This window comes from Stenella coeruleoalba (genome assembly GCF_951394435.1).
Source record: "Stenella coeruleoalba genome assembly, chromosome: 2".
NCBI classification, from domain to species: Eukaryota; Metazoa; Chordata; class Mammalia; order Artiodactyla; family Delphinidae; genus Stenella; species Stenella coeruleoalba.
The window spans coordinates 141,694,104-141,718,856 of NC_137147.1; the positions used below are offsets into that span (position 1 = coordinate 141,694,104).

The 24,753-nt window shown below is 40.5% G+C and overlaps 2 protein-coding genes across 13 annotated transcripts in view; one reads left to right on the forward strand and one right to left on the reverse strand.

Annotated features, from left to right (window-relative positions):
• DENND4A (DENN domain containing 4A) overlaps positions 1-11,112 on the forward strand; it is a 131,367-nt gene extending 120,255 nt beyond the window's left edge. For all 9 annotated transcript variants that reach the window (XM_079914334.1, XM_079914339.1, XM_079914338.1 and 6 more), the window contains 6 exons: positions 333-531; positions 765-1,019; positions 1,973-2,090; positions 2,695-2,857; positions 3,022-3,086; positions 8,519-11,112. In XM_079914334.1, coding sequence (XP_079770460.1) covers positions 333-531; positions 765-1,019; positions 1,973-2,090; positions 2,695-2,857; positions 3,022-3,086; positions 8,519-8,655 — 937 coding nt within the window. In that variant the 3' untranslated portion in view covers positions 8,656-11,112. The remainder of the gene's footprint in view (positions 1-332; positions 532-764; positions 1,020-1,972; positions 2,091-2,694; positions 2,858-3,021; positions 3,087-8,518) is intronic.
• Positions 11,113-12,775: 1,663 nt separating this feature from the next.
• Positions 12,776-24,753, reverse strand: part of SLC24A1 (solute carrier family 24 member 1) — a 42,502-nt gene continuing 30,524 nt past the window's right edge. For 3 of the 4 annotated variants that reach the window (XM_079912494.1, XM_079912493.1, XM_079912495.1), the window contains 6 exons: positions 22,860-22,946; positions 21,686-21,777; positions 18,943-19,716; positions 18,114-18,203; positions 16,852-17,018; positions 12,776-15,910 (listed from right to left, as the gene is read on the reverse strand). In XM_079912494.1, coding sequence (XP_079768620.1) covers positions 15,661-15,910; positions 16,852-17,018; positions 18,114-18,203; positions 18,943-19,716; positions 21,686-21,777; positions 22,860-22,946 — 1,460 coding nt within the window. In that variant the 3' untranslated portion in view covers positions 12,776-15,660. The remainder of the gene's footprint in view (positions 15,911-16,851; positions 17,019-18,113; positions 18,204-18,942; positions 19,717-21,685; positions 21,778-22,859; positions 22,947-24,753) is intronic. The other variant, XM_079912496.1, reaches the window with a different exon arrangement.

The window sequence follows — 24,753 nt, forward strand, 5'->3', positions numbered from 1 at the left end:
CTCCCACTAGCTCTGACTCCTGAAAGAATAGGTGCCTATTTTTTTTGCTTTGTATCCTCGGGCCTACTGTGGTTCCTGCAGTATAAAAGTTGTCCACTAAATGTTTTGAACAAATGAATGACTCTGTATATTTAAAGTTTACTGGATAAAAAGGAAATTAACATGACTAGGCTACTTTAAACTGTATCCTTTTTCCCAGCCAAAGCCTGATTAACATCTTTCCTTCCTTTTACTTTGCTATGTGCAGCTCTGATTCTAAAGAGAAGAACATGGTCAGTGAAATAAAGTAAATCTAGACAGTGATACGCTTTTTTCTTTTTTCAATGCCCAAGCAAATCAAAGTTGCTCGAAAATACATGTGCCCGAAGTATTCAGATCCCTGCTGATAGATCAAAAGCAGCTTTGTCAAAATGTCCAGTATTTCCAATGGCCAGGAGTGTTAGTACTTATGGCACCTTGGATAAGGAAGACAATGGAGGACAGAAGCTCATTCCTACAGGCAGCCTGCCAACTACTTTACAAGGAGCTACAGTATGTATTTTGGTGTTTTTTACAATTTGGACATTGATAATTTACATATGAGTTTGTTCCCCTTGTGCTAAACAGCCTTATAAGCTTCAATTTTATTATTGTTAAGAAGAGTGTCTTGTTACATGATACAGTTTCATTTCTAATTATATGGAAATCATCGACAGGAATTTTTTTTAATGATTTAGTATCATCAATCTTGTAATTGCTATTTATGGTTTTTATTTATTCAACAGGATTCTTTAGGATTAGAATGGCACCTCCCAAGTCCAGATCCTATCACTGTTCCATATCTTAGTCCTTTAGTGGTATGGAAGGAACTTGAAAGCTTATTGGAAAATGAAGGTGATCATGCAATAACAGTGGCAGACTTTGTGGACCATCATCCAATTGTTTTTTGGAACCTGGTGTGGTATTTTAGACGTCTTGACTTACCCAGTAATTTACCTGGATTGATTCTTTCTTCTGAGCATTGTAACAAGTATTCAAAGGTATGAGAGTAAAAATTAACTAAAAGCCAGTGCTACTGTCACCATTGTAATGTTTGCATATTCCTAATGACAAAAAAAGTAATTTTATGCTGAATATTTTTAATAACCATCTGAATCAATAAAGTTGTTGCAAATAATTTTTCTCCTTACAGTCTAGCAGTAAGACAGTCATGTTTTTTAGACTTCTTATAAAGTTTACACAAAATGGACTTGACTTTTTGTTATAGCCTCAAGAATAAACTGTAAATGACTCTTATGAGAAGACTTTGTGAGTTTGCCCCACTCATGCCTCATACCTCCTTCAGAAATAAGCCTAACACTTTAGTTGGACACCTGTAATTCATATCGCAGTCATGTGCTACCATTCTCATTACTTTACTGTGAATTTTTGTTTAACATTTAAGTAGTTTGTTATATGTTCACTCGTATTTTTGATATGTTGCTCTATTAAAGCATTTTTTTTCTTTTTCATATGCTGTCACTGGCACTAAATGGCAAAGTGTCTAAGTTCAGGAACTTTGTCTTCTCCCTTCTTGTACTTCATGTCTGTGATTGTGCATGTGTTTGGATTTTCAGTACATGGTGAATGAGAGGTTAACTCAGTCAGAGCATCTTCGCTAGGGTCTTGAACTGATGGAGAATGGGGCTCCTGGATTCATCTTTCTGTGGAGCCTTAGTCATTAAGCTGGTCAAGATTAGCCCTTCATGGTACCCTTTCTCACTGATCTTAGTACTTTGTTAAATCTGCTACTTTAGGGATCGCTGGCTTCTCAACTCAGGTCATCTCCCTTCGGTAGGTTATAAAATGCAGACAAATCAGTGATTTTTCTGTTCTCTTTTCTCTCTTGCACACATGCATCCTAAAAAAATATTTTTAAGGCTCTTTATAAAATATTTACAAAACATTGTCATATAAGGATCATTAATGAATGTTTTTTTATTCTTCAACACAGATTCCTCGCCACTGTATGTCTGAAGACAGTAAATATGTTTTAATACAAATGTTGTGGGACAATATGAAATTACATCAGGATCCAGGACAGCCGTTGTACATCCTCTGGAATGCCCACAGTAAGTGCTGTCATAGAATGTTGATGTCCTTCATATGAGAGTACTCTCTACTTGCTTTAAATAGCCTAAACTAATGTGTAACTGACTTTTATTTTACACTACTTTTTGTCTTACAGGTCAAAATCGTACTCTTTTGTTTGAGAGTGAGTGTTAAGTTTGATGTTTTTAGTATTATTGTCTTTGGAGGTCAAGGGGTTGTTTTTGTTTTTGTTTTTTGAGTGGTGCTGTGTATGTGCTGGAGGGGTTTTGTTTTGTAGAGTTTTGTTTTTAGCACATTGCTTGTCCCTATCTCTTCTTTGTACTTATTTTTTGTTTGTCTCCATCCCAGGCTGCTGATTTAAAATTCCTTCCAGGGGCTGTATTAAGGAAAACAGTATTTTTAGTTATTGTGTATTTGAGCCTTCAAGCTTATTTTTATCATTATTTGTCTTATTTCTTCCTTTTTTCTTCTTACTTCATTCTTAGATTTCAGTTCTTTTATCTATTGCCCTTAATTTATTTTTATTGCTTTGTAACTTTTTAAATAGCTGTCAGTTGCTGCTTAATTACATTCTGCTTTCTACACAGAACATTTTTCTTCATCTGCTCTTTTGTTCTTTTACAGCCCAGAAGTATCCAATGGTCCATTTATTGCAAAAAGGTGATAATTCATTTAACCAGGAACTATTGAAAAATATGGTAAAAAGCATTAAAATGAATGATGTCTATGGACCAATGAGTCAGATTTTAGAGACACTGAATAAATGTCCTCATTTTAAAAGACAGAGGTAAGTCATTCTTTTAAATGAATATATTGTTCCTCTAAGCAGATTCATATTGTTTGCTGAGTGATTTGTCAGAATATTTCACGCTTATATTAACATAAAAATTTTTGTAGATATGTATAGACTGTTTGAATAGTAATATCTTTTCCACTTCTTTTTCCCCCTAGGAGTTTATATAGAGAAATACTGTTTCTCTCACTTGTGGCACTGGGAAGAGAAAACATTGATATAGGTAATTCAGCATAACATGTAATATTTATATATCATGGTAGAGTTTTCAAAGTGTTTTTATATTGGTAGTCTTAATTAGTTTAATATAAAATTATATTAATATAATACAACTGTGTCTGATTTTTTTAATATAAGGTAAAAGATACTTTGATATTTTGGTCATGTTGGTAATAATAATGATAAATAATGAAAGCTAACATTTTTTGAGGGCTTATTATGTGCCTTACATTGTAGCAAGTAGTTTCTATATTTTATCTCATATAATCCTCAAAATCCCTATGAGCTGGGTACTGTTATCATTTCCATTTTATTACTGAGGCAGCTGAGGATCCAAGAGGTTAAATGACTTAAACTTGGGTTTCACAGCAATAATGGAGCCATATCTGAACCAAGCAGTCTTAATTTCCAATCCCATGCTTTTAACTATTGTGTCATATCACTAATGACATTAAGCTTGTTTCAGAAAAAATGTAATGTAGCTAAATATATATTTTAGGAGGTCTCAAACATTTTTGGTTGATCATCTTCTACTCTCAGTTATTGTGCTGGGCCTCCTTTAGAGTAACAAATAGAAAGTAAAAGGATTGAAAAAGATACTCCATGCAAATAGTACTAAAAAGGGAGTTAGAGTGACTATATTAATATCAGAAAAGATAGACTTTAGAGACAAAGAAGGACATTGTATAATGATGAAACAGTCAATCCACCAAGAATTATTAATTGTTTATAATAATTATAACATATATACAACTAACAACAGAGCCCCAAAATACATGAAGTAAAAACTAACAGAATTGGAGGGGGAAATAGACATTCAACCATAATAGAACAACTAGGCAGCAGATCAGCAAGGAAATAGAAGACTTGAACAGCACTGTAAACCAACTAGGCCTAAGAAACATCTACAGAACACACCATCCAACAACAACAAAATACACATTTTTCTCCACTGCACATGGAATATTGTCCAGGATAAGCCAAATGTTAGGCCATAAAACAAGTCTCTCAGTAAATTTAAAAGGTTTGAAATCATACAAAGTATGTTCTCTAACCACAGTACAATGAAAAGAGAAATCAATAATAGAAGGAAAATAAAAAATTCACAAGTATATAGAAATTAAACAACACACTCCTAAATAGCAGATTGGTCAAAAAAATCATAATAGAAATTAGACAATACTTTGAGGTAAATGAAAATTAAAAACACAACATACCAAAACTTTGAGATTCAGTGAAAGCAGTTTCTACCTTAAGAAACTAGAAAAAGAAGAGCGAACTAAACCCAAAGCAAGCAGGAGGAAGGAAATAAATATTAGTGCAGAAATAAATAAAATAGAGAAACAGGGAAAATATTTTTAAAAATCGAGAAACTCATTGAAATCAAAAGTTTGTTTTTGAAAAGATCAACAAAATTGACAGACCTTTAAGCTAGACTAAGAGAAAAAGAGAGAAGACTCAAATTACTGAAATTAGGATAAAAGGGGTGATATTCCAGGACTTCCCTGGTGATGCAGTGGTTCAGAATCCACCTGTCAAGGCAGGGTACACGGGTTCGATGGTCCAGGAAGATCCCACATGCCGCAGAGCAGCTAAGTCCGTGCACCACAACTACTGAGCCTGCGCTCTAGGGCCCACGAACCACAACTACTGAGCCCACATGCCACAACTACTGAAGCCTGTGCACCTAGAGCCCGTGCTCCGCAATGAGAAGCCACCGCGGTGAGAAGCCCGTGCACTGCAACGAAGAGTAGCCCCCGCTCGCCGCAGCTAGAGAAAGCCTGCATGCAGTCATGAAGACCCAACGCAGCCAAAAATTAAATAAGTAGGTGGGATATTCCTACTGACCTTACAGAAATAAAAATAATTATTATAAATAATTACATGCCAACAAATTAGATAACCTAGAAGAGACAGGCAAATTCCTAGAAAGACATAAACTATAAAACTGATTCAAGAATAGAAAATCTTAATAGACCTATAACAAGTAAAGAGATTGAGTTAGTAATCAAAAATCGTCCCACAAAGAAAAGCCCAGGACCAGATGGTGAATTCTACCAGATGTTTAAAGAAGGATAATACCATTTGTTATGAACTGCATGTTTGTGTTCCCTACCCCCAAATTCATATATATTGAAGCCCTAATATGATAGTATTTGGAAGTAGAGCCTTTGGAAAGTAATTACATCATGAGGTTGGAGCCCCTAAGATGGTATTAGTATCCTTATAAGAAAAAGAGGAGGGAATTCCCTGGCGGTCCAGTGGTTAGGACTCAGCACTTTCACTGCTGTGGCCCAGGTTCAATTCCTGGTCATGGAACTAAGATCCCGCAAGCTGCATGGTGCAGCCAAAAAAAACAAAAAGAAAAGTAAAAGAAAAAGAAGAGAGCTGTCCCTCTCTTTCTCAGCCACGTGAGGATACAAGGAGATGACAGCTATCTGCAAACCAGGAAGAGTGCTCTTACCAGTCACCACATCTGCTGGCACCTTGATCTTGGACTTCCCAGCCTCCAGACTGTGAGAAATAAATGTTCATCATTTCAGCCACCCAGTCTGTGGTATTCTGTTACAGCAGCCCAAACTAAGACACTAACCCTTCACGAACACTGACAAAAAAAGTAGAAGAAAAAGGAGTGCTACCTAGCTCATTCTATGTGTTAGGCCAATATAATTACGCTTACCAAGCCCAGACAAAGACATCACAAGAAAAGAAAATGAAAGAGCAATATCCCTTATTAATATAGATGCAGAAATCCTCAACAAAATACTAGTAAACCAAATCCAGCAACATAGAGAAAGGATTATTTGCCATGACAAAGTGGGATTTATCCCAGGGATGCAATGTTGGTTCAACATAAAAAACTCCATCAATGTAATACACCATATTAATAGAATGAAAGACAAAATCACATGATGTCTCAATAGACACAGAAAAAGCATTTGATAAAATTCAACAAACTAGGAATAGAAGGGAACATCCTCAACCTGATAAAGGGCATTTGTGAAAAACCCACAGTTAAAACCATACTCAATGGTGCAAAACAGGAAGTCTTCCCTTTAAGATCCAGAACAAGAAGAGGATGCCTTCTTCCACCACTTCTATTCAACATTGTACTGGAAGTTCTAGCTGGAGCTGCTAGGCAAGAAAAAGAAATAAAAGGCATCCAGATTGGAAAGGAAGAAGTTAAACTATATTTATAAACAACATGATCTTATGTATAGAAAACCCTAGAGATTCCACACCAGATCAAAATAGAACAAAACAAAAATCCCAAAATATTAGAGTTAATAAATGAATTCAGCAAGGTTGTAGGATATAAGATCAAGATACAAAAATCAGCTGAATTTCTGTAACTAGCAATGAATAATCCAAAATGAAATTAAGAAAGCAATTCCATTTACAGTAGCATCAAAAAGAATAAAATACTTAGGAGCTTGTTTAACCAAGGAGGTGAAAGACTTGTACAATGAAAATTACAAACATTGCTCAAAGAAATTAAAGATCATGTGAATGAATGGAAACATACCCCACGTTCATAAATTAGAAGACTAATATGCTTAAGATATCAGTACTACTCAATCTACAGATTCAGTGCAATTGCTGTCAAAACCCCAATGATGTTTTTTACAGAAATAGAAAAACCCATCCTAAAATTTATGGAATCTCAAGGGACCCCAAGTAGCCAAAACAATCTCAAAAAGAACAAATCTGGAGGACTCACACTAACTGATTTCAAAACTTACAGCAAAGCTACAGTAATCAAAACAGTGTGGTACTGGCATAAAGACAGACATATAGACCAGTGGAATAGAATAGACAGCCCAGAAATAAACCCTCACATTTATGGTAAAAATGATTTTTGACAAGAATGCCAAGACCATTCTGTGGGGTAAAGACAGTCTTTTCAATAAATTGTTCTGGGAAAATGGGATATCCACTTAACAAAAGAATGAAGTTGGACCCTTATACAAAAATTAACTCAAAATGGGTTGAATACCTAAATGTGAGTCCTAAAACTATAAAACTATTAGAAGAAAACATAAGACAAAAGCTTCATGACATGGATTTGTCAGTGATTTCTTAGATATGACACCCAAGGTACAGGCAACAAAAGAAAAAATAGGCAAATGGGGCATCATGAAAATTAAAGATTTCTGTGCATCAAAGGGTGGTATCAGGGCTTCCCTGGTGGTGCAGTGGTTGAGAGTCTGCCTGCCGATGCAGGGGACACGGGTTCATGCCCCGGTCCTGGAAGATCCCACATGCCGTGGAGCGGCTAGGCCCGTGAGCCATGGCCGCTGAGCCTGTGCGTCCAGAGCCTGTGCTCCACAACAGGAGAGGCCACAACAGTGAGAGGCCCGCGTACCGCAAAAAAAAAAAAAAAAACTACAATGGGATACCATCTCATACCATTAGATAGAATGGCTACTATCAAAAACCCAGAAAATTATGTGTTGGTTATTTTCTGGAAAATAAGGATATGAAAAAATTGGAACCCTTGCGCATTGTTAGTAGTAATATAAAATGGTATAGCTGCTGTCGAAAACAATATGGCATTTCCATTAAAAAATTAAATATAGAATTTCCACATTATCCAACAATTTCACTTCTGGGTATATACCCTGAAGAATTGAAAGCAGGGTCTCAAAGAGATATTAGTATACTCATGTTTATAGCAGTCTTATTCATAATAGCTGAAATGTGGAAGCAACCCAAGTGTCCATTGAAGGATGAGTGTATAAGCAAAATGGGATATATACATACAGTGAACTATTATTCAGCCTTAAAAAAGAAAAGAAATTCTGACATATGCTACAACATGAATGAACCTTGAAGACATTATATTAAGTGAAATATGCCAGTCACAAAAAGACAAATACTGTATGATTCCACTTAAGAAGTACTTAAAGAAGCCAAAATCATAGAGACAGAAGTAGAATTAGAGTTGACAGGAGCTGGGGGGAGGGGAGAGGAGTATTATTATGTAATGGGTATAGAGTTTCAGTTTCACAAGGTGAAAAGAGTTATGGAGATGGACGGTGGTGATGATTGCACAACATTATGAATATATGTATACATTCAGAACTGTGAATGTATACCACAGAACTGTATGTATACCACAGAACTGTGCACTTAAAAATGGTTATGATGGTAAATTTTATATGTATTTTACCAAATTTTTTAATTTAGGAAAGAAGAATTTTAAACAGTTGACATCTTAGTACTTCACATTTCAGTGGTCTGTGTAACCTAGCTCTAAATGCTACGGACTATAAGGTCCCCATTCCAGCTCTGAAATTCTGTGTTGGCAGAAATGACCTAGAGATTCCTTCTTGGCTTCTAATTTTGTGGTTCTGTAGTATTACAAGAACTTGATTGCTGATAATATCAAATATAAATTTCTTTATGCCTTTATTTCTTTATGAATTTTTGCAGATGCCTTTGATAAAGAATACAAGGTGGCATATGATCGTCTCACACCTAGTCAAGTCAAGAGTACTCACAACTGTGACAGACCACCAAGTACAGGAGTGATGGAATGCCGAAAAACCTTTGGAGAACCTTATCTTTAAGATATGTGTGTGTATTTTTTCAATATGTATTGTGTAGTCAGTGTATAAAATAACACTTTTAGACTCTAACCTTTTTTCTTCAATTTTTGAAAATGCATTTGTAAATGGTTCAGGAAGTTCAGATAGTTTATGTACAGAGTGTCTTAAGAAAATACTAACAAGTGGGAGAGAGCTACTTTGTTTCCCATTTCTTTGTTTTTTCTTCTCCCGTACAAGTAATTAAGTATTTTTGTGATGAAAAAATCCATAAACAAAATTGGTTCCCATAGAATAAGACAACTGTTTTATGGATTCTTTTGGAAGAGACAGATTGAAAAATCATGTATGGAACTTAAACAAATGTAAGAACAAAGTATCTCCTGTTTTCATAGACTACTCAAATGTTTTGACCGTGAAGTTGTATTATACATATTTTAACTTGTTTATAATAAGTTGATATTTTTTTAATTTTTAAACTTAATATAGCAAACAAAATGAACTTAATCTTATGAAGCAAGGTAATTAAGTGCTTATTTTCCTTGTCTGCTGCTATTTGAATTAATTAGTACAGCTGCAGATCTCTATATGTATATCTATACTTTTTTTACTACTTGGAAGAATGATTCAGAAATGTCAGCGCTAGTGTCAGTGTTGTCCTAGGATCGCATATTAGTACTCCTGAGCCTGGCTGCAGTGGGTGAGTCATGGCAAGGGTGTGCATTGCCCAGACTGACTCACTGAGCCTTGTGGAAGGAGAGCCAGAGAGGTTCCAAATCTGCTTCTGTAAAATCAGGTTCAATATACCATGATTCCAAAATTTTCTCTATTGCTAATAGATACATACAATACACAGGGAAAATAGCTTATAGAGCCAAATATCAATTTAAATTCTAATATTCTACATGAACACTTATGTTAGGAAATATGTCAGACAGTTTATCCCAAATTCTACCTTTATTTTAATATCTAAAATATTGGGTATGATGCAAATTGTAGTATGTTTATCTGGAATATGACCTATTGGAGTATTCTGTTAATATTATATATATATATATATTATATATAAATATTCAAAATATTTTTTCAAAAGTAGAAAAATAATAATTATCTAAAAGTACAGCCAGATAGAATTTCCCATATTGAGGAACCTGGCTTTTTCAATAAGCCTTCAGAATCTGGTTTATGGAATCTAAAATCCAGCAATATCCAGAAATAGACAGTAAATTGAATGTTTAAGTACCATGGGTATTAAATAGAATCTTAAAAAATATTTGTAGTCGCATTATTTCTAATATCACTTTCTTTGGGTAATTCTGATAAAAAAGTATCCTTTGGCTGTTAGAATTATTTATAGATTTTCAGTGTGTTCATGTGGTGTGTGTTTGAACACATTGTCATAATGAAGGAATTCTCTAGCCAATTTCAAAGAAGGAAAAAATGAAAGGTCCTAAATTAGATGTGTAGAAGCCGGCAGAGTTCAGGACACTTTGGACTGGAGATACCTTAAAGTCCTGAGACTAAGAACCAGTTCAGCTGTAGAAAAAACACTTTTGAGTTCATCCCACTAGTGAATAGCACCAAGCTAAAACATTTTACAGCTTTCTACTCTGGGAAATAATGGGGAAAGTTTAAAAATGTAAAATTTTAGTTCAGTTAGTTTGGCGCTGAACTTGCTTACTTGAAAAGTCTGGTGCTGTGCACATGTATCTGCCTCTCTTTTGTAAATACCACTCTTGTCTTATCCTTCCTTCCTATTCAGGTCCACGCTTCACATTCTAATTCAGTCTTACGTTCTCTAAGTCACAGTCATTTCAAAGTTGTCAAAGGAGAGAAACATTTGATAGATGAGGCTTTTGGCATTAGTGACAAACATCCCTCCAAACAGAATTCTGGGGTTCTATTCTGGTTTTTTGTTATTGTTTGTATAAGAACAGCTTTCACTATTGATTATCTTTTCTTTAACACAAGCAATATATATGAATAACAGTTTATTGATTTCAAATATCTGACCAAAAAAAGTAAGGTAAAGCCCATTCTTTATGGTTCAGACTCATTTGGAAAAGTGAATGTAATTTTTATCTCCTTCCCCTGACACCAAGTTTTGTTTCTACTTTTGACTGGGTTTTATTTCCCCTATTTTCAATCCCCAGGGAATATTATTTGCACAAATTTACTCTTTAAAAATAAAACCTAAAACATGAATAGAGAGTGGTAAACCTTGATCAAAAGAAAATTAAAATGTAGATCATCCTTTGAAATAACTCCATACAAACTTTTCTTCAATTTTATCTCTGTTGACCATACATTTTAGAGAATCATGGCCAATCATGTTAGAGAGAAATACCCTTTTGCTACATTATCTGTCTTTTATTTTCTTACTCTTAGTTTTGTTTATCTGTTTACTAGTTGAAAATAAATCATGCCATGTCCTGGTACAACTTGTTTACTACTTCCTCCCATTGTGTTTTGAATGTCATACATTTGTATTTTATATCATATTTCAATATTCAGTTTTTTCCTCCTGTTAGGGAGTTATGCAGTCTGGTCATATTCTGATTTTTGTCTTTTTTTTTTTTTTTTTCTTATTTTGTGGGGAGAATTTTTGCTTTAAAACCCTAAAGCCATTAGCTTATTTTATTTTAACGTTTTCTTAAAATGGCTTTCCATTTTTCTTTGTAGAGAAATAGCCCCTGAAAATGTTGGTTCAACATTTTAGGTGATATGCTTATTTTATTTTATTTCATGCTGGTAATTACTATGATACTTTAGTGCAGCTAGCAAGTGTCAGCCTGCTGCATATAAAAGTTATGTTGTACTTCTACATATTTTGTAAGTATATGGTAAGAAAATAACCATTTGTATGGTAATGTGCGATTGCCCAGCTTTATTTTTGTTTCTCCCACTAGAACTTGAAAGCTGCTATTAGGCACTTTATCTCAGAGCAGGAAGGGAAAGAGTACGCTGCCTCTTTGAGAGGGTCCTTGGTCTGCCTTTGTGCTAGTCTTAGCATGCTCTGCCCTTCCTGTTTGGATACAAGACAAAGTTTTATTTCAGAATTGAATTCTCTGGTAGCTGCATACCAGTTTACCTTAATACTCTCAGTACTTGGTATCTTCTTATTATCCCTTCATACTGCCCTCTTTCTCTGACCCCAAAGTAAGTACATTTGCTGGCTTAATTATTTTTGTTTACAAAATTAGTATTGGACAAATTAATATAGGAATTTCTGTCTCTGATTCAAAAAGTCTGTGTAAGATAACAGACTCTTCTGATAAAGTTACTGCAGCCTTTCCACAGTTGCTGTTCATTTGGATGGCTCCTTCCTTTTGTATTTAAAGATTTTCTTTTCAAACACAGTACTGTGATAAAACCATTGGAGCAACTGATGGAATTTTCTGTAAATGAAATTCTCCAGATTGGCCGGCTCATCACAGTTAAGGGCCTGAGGACCAGAAGTATGCTTTGGTTGTACGGGCAGCCTTAGACCAGGGTGTCCTGCCTGGTTCTAGTGACCCCACAGGGATGGACAACCCTGATCATTGGCCCTCTCTTTGTACCTTTCATAGGAACCAGACCCAAAATACACTGCAAGCTGCACCCGCAGGGGGACCCTCCCACAAAGAAGGGGGCCAGAACCAAGGATATTCTGTGGCCCATTAGGCCAACGAGTTCTTCAAATGTATCTACCAGGCTGTGTCTTAAATATTAAATTCCAATTCTTGCCCCTTTTGGTACTTATCTTTAAATGATTATTAGGATATAGAATTTTTATGATACTTTCAGAGTATCACAAAAGGCCAAGCCTATAATTTGATAGAAGCATTTTCAGATCTGTTGATGAGTACAATATAATGTTCATAATGTACAGCAACCATTTAAACATATACTAATTTTTAAAAATTTGGAATACATCCTTTTTTTTCTGGTACTACACAGAATCTTAACCCATTAAATTAGGAAGAGTTTTACATTTTTATAAATTTGGCCCAAACCTATCACCAGGGCCTTCAAGGAAATGCAGCCTCAAGGGGAATGAAGGAAAAATCATCTGTGCAGCCACTTCCTTCCAATTTAGACACTCACGTAGGACAGTTCTGACTTTCTTGCTGAATGAAAGACCTAGAATTTGTCCCATGTAACTAGCTACACAGAACATCTTGCCCATCAAATGAGAGGACCAGCTAACCATTATCTTGACATTTTAAGATGGTACTTTACCTCTAAAACAGCACAATTTTGGGCTTCCCTGGTGGTGCAGTGGTTGAGAGTCTGCCGATGCAGGGGACATGGGTTCGTACCCCGGTCCGGGAAGATCCCACATGCCGCGGAGCGGCTGGGCCCGTGAGCCATGGCCGCTGAGCCTGCGCGTCCGGAGCCTGTGCTCCGCAACGGGAGAGGCCACAACAGTGAGAGGCCCGCGTACCGCAAAAAAAAAAAAAAGCACAATTTTAATAAATTGTAGATTTATAATGGATTGCAAAATTTTTTATTTCAAGCATAACAAATTGATCTTTTAGAAGTTATGTAAGTTTTCCATCTCCCTGAAATCTCCTTTCTCCCCACCAGCTGCTCATCCATCAAGACCCAGCCTTCATTTTTGTTTTTGACTCTTTTCTACATAGTGTGAAGTCAGAACTTCCTTTCTAGGCAAAGAGGAATGCCAGAAATTTAGCAAACGGATCAGAAAAATGATATTCAACCGTTAGAGTCGATTTTAATCATCAAATGGCAGCCTAGCACTTTACCTTTACAGGATGTTTCACCGTCCATCACTCCTCATAAGTCGTTCTGGGGAAGAGCACCAGCTCCCAGGCTGTCAGTGAGGAGGTGACATCCTCGAGACCAGCTGAGGTTGGTGGCAGATACCAGATTGGTGCCCAGAGTGTTGGTATTGGGATCTCCCTTCCATAGGCACTGCTCTCTCCTCCTGTTCTTAGGCCATGGCATATGGAGACCAGGCAGTACGGCAGCATCAGGAATGAGGATAACTAATTTAAGAATATGGAATGTGAACATGATCCCATTCTTCATCAGTCTTCTCTCGAGCATTCTGACTAAATAACCTAAAGATATGGATGAACACGTCCATTTTTGTAAAATATCATTGGGACTCACAATTTATTGAAATTTAGTGAAAGTCATTTCCAAAGAATGTGAGTCCTGGAGTGAGGCCATGAATTAAATTAACCAGCCCGTCTTAAAAGATGGATTATGGACTGAAGTACTTTGAACACAGCCTTTCAACACCAAAATGTTTGGTTTTTTTCCCACATCACACTTGTCCTGCTATCTTCCAGTCTTCAGTGAATCCTCCCTCATGTTTCTAATTAAAGCGATATTTACCATCCTAAACTACATTCACCTCAGCTCCTTTTGCTTTGTAACCACCACACTGTTTCATTTTTAATGTGCCCCTTAACCTGATGCCAGTAAAAGCAGCAAGCAGTGGTATTTAATATACAAGCACTTCAACTTCCACCTGAAATGTTTAACCACACAATTTTTAAAAACACAGGTGTCAGGTTTCCCTAGTGGCGCAGTGGTTAAGAATCCACCTGCCAATACAGGGCACATGGGTTCGAGCCCTGGTCTGGGAAGATCCGACATGCTGCGGAGCAACTAAGCCTGTGGGCCACAACTACTGAGCCTGCACTCTAGAGCCCACATTCCACAACTACTGAAGCCCACGCACCTAGAGCCCGTGCTCCTCAACAAGAGAAGCCACCGCAATGAGACGCCCGCACACCGCAACAAAGAGTAGCTCCCACTCACCACAACTAGAGCAAGCCCGCATGCAGCAACGAAGACCTAACGCAGCCAAAATTAAATTAATTAAATAATTTTTTTAAAAACACACAGGTGTTCTTTACATCAGCTACCGTGGAAGTAGTAATACTCTTTTCCTTACCATCTTGTCATTGTTTAAGCATTTTTGGAATTTCTCCTTTGTAATCACCTTAATATCCACTTGTAAGCCACACAAGAAATCAATCTTCTTGTTTTATAATCCTGTCGAGGATGACATACAAAAATAGCATTGCCCCACTGGATCTCTTACTTTGTAAACCAGATTTGGCTCTACTGACTTTAGACTCTTTTTAAAAATTACTTTGTTTCTCACTCACTAGTGCAGCTGTCACTATTGGGTGAGAATATGAGAGGGGAGGGGCACAGAGCCAGGACAGCTTTGTCAGAATGTCTAATCCCTCAAGGTGACCCACCTGATGGAGACAACACTAACTTGGATTTCCTAATAAATACATGTTTTTAAATAGCCCTCAGAGTAGTTCTCCTTCCCTAATACCCACATCTTCCAATTGAAGGGCAAATTATGAATTTTAATTTCTTGAGCTGCTTATTTTAATTTGACTTTTCAGAAATACGAGAGCATATGTAGTCCTCCTTTTTAAGCTATAAAATATTGGTACACATTTTACTGGACTACAGTGTGTAATGATAATTGATTCTTGTTATACTTTTTTTCCTATAGACTTTGCTCCTTTAAACTCACCAGTAACTGAACCTGTAATGAATACAAATCTGATAGAACCACATGTTTTGAACAGAAAAAGAGGAGACAGTAAACTGCAGCATGTGCTGGGGGCAGGGGCCAGGAGGGTGAGATGGAGACCACACCTGCATCTTTTGCATCAGCAGCCCTTCAGGAATAATCAGGGAACTGTGAACATGGGAGCTTATCTGATTGCTAAGGTACCTGTCCCAACCCTCACTCCCAAATATCTCATTTTAGAAAACCCTCTGACTTGGGTCCTTCTGCTGGCCTCCATGTGTTAGCTGTCTGCATCAGGGGTGGTAGGAGCTCCACCCCTCCAAAGAGTCCTAATCCACAATGAGCTGCAGGTGTTTTCCAAGGATAAACTTCAGTCCCGATCACATCCACATCAGAGGCTCCTGCCCACTCAGTTCACTCTCCTGGATCATGTTCATTCTTTAATGTAACAAGTGGTACAGTAACTTCTGGCATGGTTTTCTGATCCGTGTCCATTTTGGGCAACAGTGACTGACTTAGACAGACACAGGACAGGATATGATTCGATCTTCTAACATCACACTGATTATCAGGAATACAAAGTACAGAAGGAACATGGTAAAGCCCAGGATCTTGTTCATTCTCCATTTGCATAATGCAATTGAAGAGATCACAAACAGGAGCATGAGAAAAAGCAAAACAATGGCACAAAACAAGCCATTGCTACTGACAGGAACAGGCTGTAATCCATTGATAAAAGAGAAAAGCATCCAAGGAAGGGGCAGGCTGCAAGATGGAAGAAACAGTGTGAATATTCTTAATGTTTATAATCATGCCATATACTTAACAGTATTTTACAATTTACAAAGCACTCATTTTTACACAAACCTGTGAAACAGCAGAAAACATTCATTTCACAGGTGAGAAAACTAAGGTTCAGGGAATTATGTGCCCAAGTGCTCACAGCTGATAACTGGGAGAGGCTAAGATTAAAACAGGCTTTCTGGTTCTGAGTTTGTTTTCGTCATACTTCATGACTTCTGTATGACTAACCTAAATTGGTAGATGTGTGACTCTCTAAATCAGAATAAGGCCTAGCTCAGGATAACATTTCCTTACATTCGTTAGTGATCAGGGCTCTCCTATGCCTTCTTACCTGCCCCACCCTGCAAGCACACACATATACAAATTAAGGAAACCAAAGCCACCACCCACATCCAGAACATGATTGGGGAAATGAAAATAGCGCGGACACTCTGCTCTGACAAGGTTGGGAGGAGCGGGGTAAGCAAACCCATACAGGAGTAAGCAGCATTTGTTTGTTTATACAAAATGCTTTTAGAACCTCTGAGCCAGCAGGAGTCCAAATGCAAAGAAGCAAGAATGTCAGGAAGTAAGACTGAGTCACTGCTTCTTCCAACCCCACCTCCTCCACCTTGGGGGTCAGTGAGCAGAGTGTTTGTATTTGGTAATGGAATTTAATGGACTTCATTTTTCAATTCATCTATAAATTCTAGTCAGTTACATTTCAGGCAGCATTTTAGTTCTGTTATCCTATCTGGCTGTGATGAATGAAGGGAGGATACTTTGTTGCCTGGCAGAAGCTAATAACATAAATGCCCTTTTATTCCATGTATAATGAATGGAGCAAAAAACCAGCAGACAGAGCCAACACAGTGTTTGCCAGTCATACATATCATGCCCTAGAAAGCAACTTTGCCACTCACCCCACGGTGATATCAAATATGTTACTGCCCACAGAGCTTGACACGGCCATGTCTCCCAGGCCTTTCCGAGCGACAATCACACTGGTGATGAGGTCAGGAATTGATGTGCCTGCTGCTAGGATTGTCAAGCCCATAATCTCTTCAGAAATCCCTATTGTTTCACCAACCTGGTAAATAGTAACAGTAATGAGAAACCAAGTGAAAAATCTGAGGCTCTTCAAAGCACCAACCACATACTACTTTGTGCAAAACCAACACCTTCCACAGAGTTCACGTTCCCTTGGCCTGAGTGAGGTAGGGTCACAGCAGAACTAACAGCTGGGGAGATGGGCCATGGAGAGAAAGAACAGGACCCCTGCTCAAGGCTTCAGGGAATGATGCTGCTCTTTTCTAAACTGGAGTAAAAGTCCACCTATGATACCACTTACTGTCATTCCAACTACAACACCTCTACCTTCCCAAAAGAACTGCTCCTCCAAAGGCCTCTTGGTGTCAAGTTTCCATTTCCAGAACCACGGACACCTGCTATGTGCCAGGAACTTTTTAGAGGCTGGAGGTAGAAGTATGAGCAGTACAACACTGACCCTACTCTCAGCTTGAAAGAGAAAAGCATGTAAATAATAATACAGGGACTTCCCTGCTGGTCCAGTGGTTAAGGATCCGCCTTCCAATGCAGGGGATGTGGGTTCAATCCCTGGTCGGGGACCTAAGATCCCACTTGCCACGGGGCAACTAAGCCCCTGCGCCACAACTAGAGAGCCTGCGTGCCTCAACGAAAGATCCCGTGTGCTGCAACTAAGACCCATGCAGCCAAATAAATAAATATTTAAAATAATAATAATAATACAGCTCTGTGCTTAAGTGCAATATTCTAGGTAGAACAGCAAAGCCATTAAGCACTCAGAAGACTGATTAAACGCCAGAAAGGAGGCAACACTGAGCTTGCTCTCACGAGTGTGTATGATGTCACCAGGTGGAGAGAAGTGTGGGATACAGAACAGAGGAAGCAGGGGATAATGCTAAGAAGGAATGGTCAACTAGATCAGGTTGTGAAGGGCCTTCTGTCACACCACAAGACAGAAGAGCCACACCTGAAAAGCACTACATTCCCTGGAATATAAAGTCTACTTTTTAGCCTTTACAATGTATAAACTACAAATTCACTTGGTCCTCGCTATTCCCTGGGTACCAGAAATTCACCCTGAAGGGAAAAAGCCCTTTTGACCTGCTAATGCGGGATTTAGTTCCTGCCGCACACTCACCTGGTGAGCCCACCACACCATGAGGTATGAGAACATGGCTATCCACATGATGGATCCCAGGAAGGTGATAACAAAAAATTTCCTAGCCTCCTGTTTGAAAAGGAAGAGAAGTAAGTTGCAGAGGCTAAAGGTCTCTGGCCCTTCTGAGGGAGCCCCAGTATCAGTGAAGAGATCTGCTGGAGGAGTCATGGAGAGGATGTGGAGAAGTTTGAGCTTCCATCTCTGTCTCCAGTGAGGACCTTGAGAAGGATGGGGTTGGTGGCCCATAGGGGAGTCCACACAGGAGTGTGGAGTTCAGCAGTTGCCAAACTGAAGAGAGCTACCTGCTTGCCCTGGAACCAGATCAATCTAGGTACCTGGTTTGGCTTCAGCAACCTCTCCCCACCCCACCCCTCTCTGGACCCAGAGACAGAATATGGTTCCCCTTTGGGTGGAGTATGTTAGTCAGACCTTTCCTTATAAACAGGAATACTGGGTAGAAACAGCACTTATCACCCTGGGGTTTCACAATATCCCTGTGCAATGTGGAGGGTGTGCAGTGGCATCATTCCCATATTAAAATCAAGAAACTGAGAATTTGAGGAGGGGTTAGTTCACGTTGCTTATAGCGATGGAAACAAGCACATTCTGAGGCCTCCCAAGCCCATCAGTGTGTCCCCTTAGGTGCATGGTCCCCACTAGAGCTGCAGATTCCATCCCAGATCCTCTCTGTAGTTGAGCCCTGTCAAGCTGGTTTGTCCTGTCCCTTCCGTCCTCTTGAGGGGGAGTGCCGAGAGACCCCACAGCCTCCCTGGGGACAGATAGCTTGGGGACAGCTGGGCAAACTCACCAGCCTCCGGACGTCGGGCACCGTCAGCCACAGTGGGAACACAATGGGCAGAAGAAAGAGGTAAATGGCTTGCTTCTGCCTGGTCTCAGGCCATTCCAGGGACAAAGGCTCCTCCTCCTCCTCCTCCTCGTGCTCCTCCTCCTCCTCCTCGTGCTCCTCCTCCTCCTCCTCCTGCTCCTCCTCCTCCTCCTCCTCTCCCTCCTCCTCCTCCTCCTCTTCGTCTTCACTCTCACCTCCATCACCTTCCTCTTCACCATCTATACGTTTCTCATCTTCTTTGGCTTCATCTTGATTTTCAGCGTTCAATTCCTGCTCTCCAGTTTCACCTTCATCACCTTTCATTTCACCATCTTCTCCTGCTTGGATTTCACCTTCACCTTCATCATCTCCTTTCCTTTCTGCCTGGAGGTCACCTTCATCACCTTTCATTTCACCATCTTCTCCTGCTTGGATTTCACCTTCACCTTCATCATCTCCTTTCCTTTCTGCCTGGAGGTCACCTTCATCACCTTTCATTTCACCATCTTCTCCTGCTTGGATTTCACCTTCACCTTCATCATCTCCTTTCCTTTCTGCGTGGATGTCACCTTCACTTTCATTATCTCCTTTCCTTTCTGCCTGGATGTCACCTTCACTTTCATTCTCTCCTTTTTCTTCACCTTCACCTTCTGGTTGAGCTTCACCTCCACTTTGCTCTCCATTTTCACCTTCACCAGGAGTTTTAACCTCATTATCTGTCCTTTCACCTGTGCTCTCAGCTTCAGCCACATCTCCCTGCAATCCAAAGCCAACAGATTAATGGGAAATAACTGCCCTGCTTGTTTCTCCCCACAGTTTTTCCCCACATTTTTTGTTGTTCTCAGAATGTATCTAAAAGCTTGAGTATGAGGAAGAAACTAGTGCAATCATTCAGCGAAATTCCCTTCACAACACTCCTACCCAGTGGTGGTCTGGTCTTTATTTGATCATTTCTAGGGATGGAGAACTCACCACCTAAAGCAGCTTCTGTCATCTTGACAACTCTGATTGGTTTGAAGTCATATTTATACCAAGGTTCTACCTCCTGTGTATAGGTTTACTCTTGGGAGCCATACATAACACTCTTCCATGAGACAGCTCTCTGCCCTGGGTTAAAGATTCCCAGATCCTTCTATGGTTCCCCCATACTATGGCCTAAAGCCTCCTCTCCTTCTTGGTGAACTCATTCTAGTTAGCTTATATCCCATGAGGAGGCTTCTAAAACAACACAGAACACTTCACAGAGTCAAACAGGGTTATCACCCCCCTTATTTTAGATACTGTGCTTCCATTAATGTTGCCTAAAATGACATGGTATCTTTTGGTGGTTACATCACATTGCTGAGTCCATTAAAACTCCTCAACTGCTCTATTACCTTATACGTGTAAAATGATGATGACGAGGAGGATACCTATTTTCTGAGGGTATTTATGTGCCAGGCATCATGCTAAGTGGTATAGTAATAATCATAACAACTAGCACTTAGTATGTTTCATGAATCAATTAATTTATGATACAGGCAGAACTAAATCCATCTGATAGATGAAGAAACTAGGGTACAGAGTAGTTAAATAACTTGCTTATGGTCCACACAGTTTGTAAGTGATGAAGCTGGGACTGGAATATGGACAGTCCAACTCTTGGCCTCTTAACCACCAAGCTACCCTGCTCTGCAAATGCCAGGGCCGAATGAGATCTTTGGTTCCCAAACCTGGTAGCCTGAGAGCTTATTAGAAATACAGATTTCCTTGCCCCCCCGAACCAACTGAAGTATAATCTCTAGGACTGGAAGCCAGGAATCTCTTTTAATATGCTCACAAGTGCTTCTAATAAATGCATCTATAGACTGGTGTGTGGGAACCATGGACTGACTCCACTCACTCTGAAAGCCATTGATTCTGAGGGTCCTCAGATTAGGCTCCTAAATGACCTATAACAATGTGCTGGTCCAATCCCTTGAGCAAATGACCTGGGCTGTGTGCTCATAGAGTACGTCATCCATAACAAATTTCATGACACTGCCAACCCCCAACACTGCCCAATGATTCTCAACTCTGCTGCACATTAAAATCACCTAGAGGATTTTAAAACATTCATGCCCAAGGACCCAACCCAGATATCCTGACTTAATTGGTTGAAAGTGGGCCCTGGGCAGTTTTTAAAGCTTCCCCAAATTATTCTAATATGCAACCAGGGTTCAGAGCACCCAATGAAGAAGTCAAATATTAATATCCATGAGGCCTGTGCTTTCAGTTGGAAATGAAGAGTGAGAAGACTTGAGTCTGAAATAATTTCTGCCCTCCCTTCCCCACCCTCATCAGGAGAGAAGGCTTCTTGGAGGAAACGACAAGTCATTTAAATTGATAGGTACAGGAGTGTCTGCCCAGCCTGCACCCTCTTCTCTGAAAACTGTCACTGCTAATAGCCCCTGATGGGTAGCTCCCTTCTCCCACACTGGAGTCAAAGCACGCCACCTCTCCCTGCCACAGCTGATTGGACATAGGTTGGCAACACATTCTCATACATATTATCTTACTCATACTAAGGTATTAGTGAATTAACTGGCCCCATGAGGTATTTGATCTTCAAAGAAGGGGCAATGCTTACACCAGAGGAATGAACCTCAAATAGCATTTCCAATCTCCAGGAAGGACTGATTTTTGATTGGCAAATCCTTCCCTGGGCCTCTCAAATTCCACCACCTGGGAAGAGGCTTGTGCCTACCTGACTGCCAGGATCTTCCTCCTGATCTCCCTTGACGTCTGGAGCAGGGGCTGGTGTGACCGTGACCTCAGGGAGCTTGGCTGGCTCCTCCTCTTTAAAGGATAAACATGGGATAGGTCAGAAGAGTGTGCCACGTTCTGAGGGCAGCTGGCAGAGACTGGTGTGAGTGGTTACAGGGCTACTGGACTTGTCCACTTCAGGGTCACAGAAGGTTTGGGGAATTTCTTGTTAACAGGAAAAGGAAAATGATGTGATGTGAATTGTTACTGTCCTGTCCACAGAGATGTCTGCAGATGACAGGAAAGCTCGGAAGTGGCTCTCCTTGCTCTCCCTGTATTCAGACATTTCCATCCTGGCAATGTAGCCAAGGATACTGTGAACAGCTTAAAAGAGAGGGCAAAGCCCCAGCTCTCAGCACCTGACCCTTCCCCCTACCAACTGCATGAGAGGAGCCTGATGATTTCAAAGGCAGCAGCTAGGGAGTCTTGGAATAGGACTGCAGGAGAGGGAGAACTGGAAAGTCTGGAGGTCTAGGTTTAGGTACGGGCTTTCTCACTTCTTGGCTATATATCTTTGGGCAAGTCACTTCACCTCTCTGAGCCTCAGTTTCCTTGTCTATAGAATGGGAACAATGACTGCTGCTCTACCTCCCTCCCTCCGAAGCTGCTGGGTGGATCAGGCAGGCCTGGTGTGCTGTGCAGAGCCCACTGGGCAGTAGCTGTCTCACTACCGTGTCCCAGCTGCCACACGGATGCTGGATGTTTTCATCACCAGACCCCCGATGGCCCTCCCTCACTGGGGTTACTGGTCTCAGACCAATTCCCTAGCAGCACTGTGTAGAAGTGACAGGAAGAAGAAATAGAGTCCAATAGAATCTCATTTGGGACAAGATTTAGCAAAAAATAAATAGAAGTTCAATAACCCCTGCCAGGCCTTGCCTACCCCATGTGAGGAGAGTGTGGAGGGAGCTGTACAGGGCCACCCCCGGGCCTGCAGCCACGCCAGAAGGGGAGCACCCTGGAAGGAGGAGGCCGGAGTGCAGCAGGGAGGAGGGGAGCACCAGCTCATCACTCCAGCTGACTGGCTCAGAGAGACCAGGAGGCCGCCCAGTCCCTGGCTGACAGGAGGGAGGAAGGTGGCAGGAGAAAACCCACTGGTCTCACCATCCTCTCACCTTCTGGTTTGCTCTCTGCTTTGGCCTGAGGCTTGGCTTTGGCCTCCTGATTCAAGCTCTCCTCCTCCTTGTCCTTGGAGGGCCGGGCTGTGAATGAGAAAGGAAACACATCTTATCCAAGACCACAGTATCCCTGCTACACCATTCAGTTAGGTTGGTCAGCTGACAGAGCAGCTGAAGTAGGTGGAAAGAGGCTGGCCTGGAAGTTGCAACATCTGGACTCTGGTCCTCCTAGGCTTGTTCATGGTGCCCAATTCCCAAACTTCTGCCTTAAATTCCCTACATTGTCACTAACTGGCTATGACCTTAGGTTGGCCACTTAGGCTAGTCACTTCCCCTCTCTAGGCCTACTTCCGATAAAATGACATGGTTTACTTTATTTGGGGGCAACAAATAGGATTCATTTCCTTTATGAACTCAAGTGACGGCTGCTTGAGTGCTGAATTGAGAATTCTGGTCCAAGCTTGGTAGGAGAGTACCATGATTCATTGGTGATATCTGCAATGGGCAGGGAATGAAGAAATAATGGCAGGGAGATATTTTTGCCATCTTTGGACTAGATTGTCTGTAAGGTCCTTTGCAGCTTAATTTCTATGAATTTACTAGAAGCTTTGCTATGGCTCCAGGGGAACTACTGGTGGCCATGTTCATGAGCCTCCCCTCTCCAGTGGGAAAGGGGAAATAGCTGCTCACCAAGTTCCCTGCCACTCTCCTTTGGACTCCAGACACCTGCAGCCCAAGCAGAGTCTCCTTCCAGATCCCTGTATACACTCTGTGCCTTGCTGGCAGTCCACAGAGCATCGTGCACAGAATAGTGCTGCCCTGATTTCCAGAAAAGAGAAATGGGGAAGTCAACTCTCTTTCAATATGACTATGTTCCAGGCAACAAGCAAAGTGCTGTACATGTGTAATTTCAAGCTGAGAGGCACAGAGATTGAAGTGCAGGAGCTCACGAGCGTCCTCCTCACAGCTGTGCAGTCCGTAAGGGTAAGAGCAAAGTGGAGCCATGGGGTCTATTCTGGGTTCCAGGCTGGCTCTGCCCTGTGAGTGCTGGGTGACCTTGGGAAGCCTGTGTACCCTCTCTACGCCTCAGTGTCCCCTCTCTAAGAAGGCAGTAATATGATAGAGCACTGATGTGGGAGTCCATGAGACAAAATAAATAAATACTTTAACTGCTGCAATTAAATATTGCTAAGTTAGCATGGATTCTGGAGCTAGATGCCTCGGTTTGAATCCTAGTTCTGCCACTTGCTAGCTTTGGATCCAGCTGGGTGACCCTCTGTACCTCAGATTCTTCACCTACAAAATCTTACGGAGTGACTTCCCTGGTGGCACAGTGGTTAAGAATCTGCCTGCCAATGCAGGGGACGCGGGTTCGAGCCCTGGTCCGGGAAGATCCCACGTGCCGCGGAGCAACTAAGCCCATGTGCCACAACTACTGAGGCTGCGCTCTAGAACCCGTGAGCCACAACTACCGAGCCCGTGTGCTGCAACTACTGAAGCCCACATGCCTAGAGCCCGTGCTCCGCAACAAGAGAAGCCACCGCAATGAGAAGCCCGCGCACCACAATGAAGAGTAGCCCCCGCTCACCACAACTAGAGAAAGCCCACGCGTAGCAAGGAAGACCCAATGCAGCCCCAAAAAAAAAAAAAAAAAAAATCTTACAGAGTTGTTGAAGGAATAAATGAATTTATATATGAATGTGCTTAAGCCAGTGCCTGGCACCTAGAAAATACTACATAAGTTTTAGCTATGACGACAATGATGAGTTGACGATAGTAGTTGAGAGCAGCTGTTCTACCCAGGAAGCAACTCTGCACTGCTGAGGCCCAGCATTCCAGAGGGTTTGAGTTAGAAGGGACCCTGAAGATCCCCTAGTCCATAATACAGACA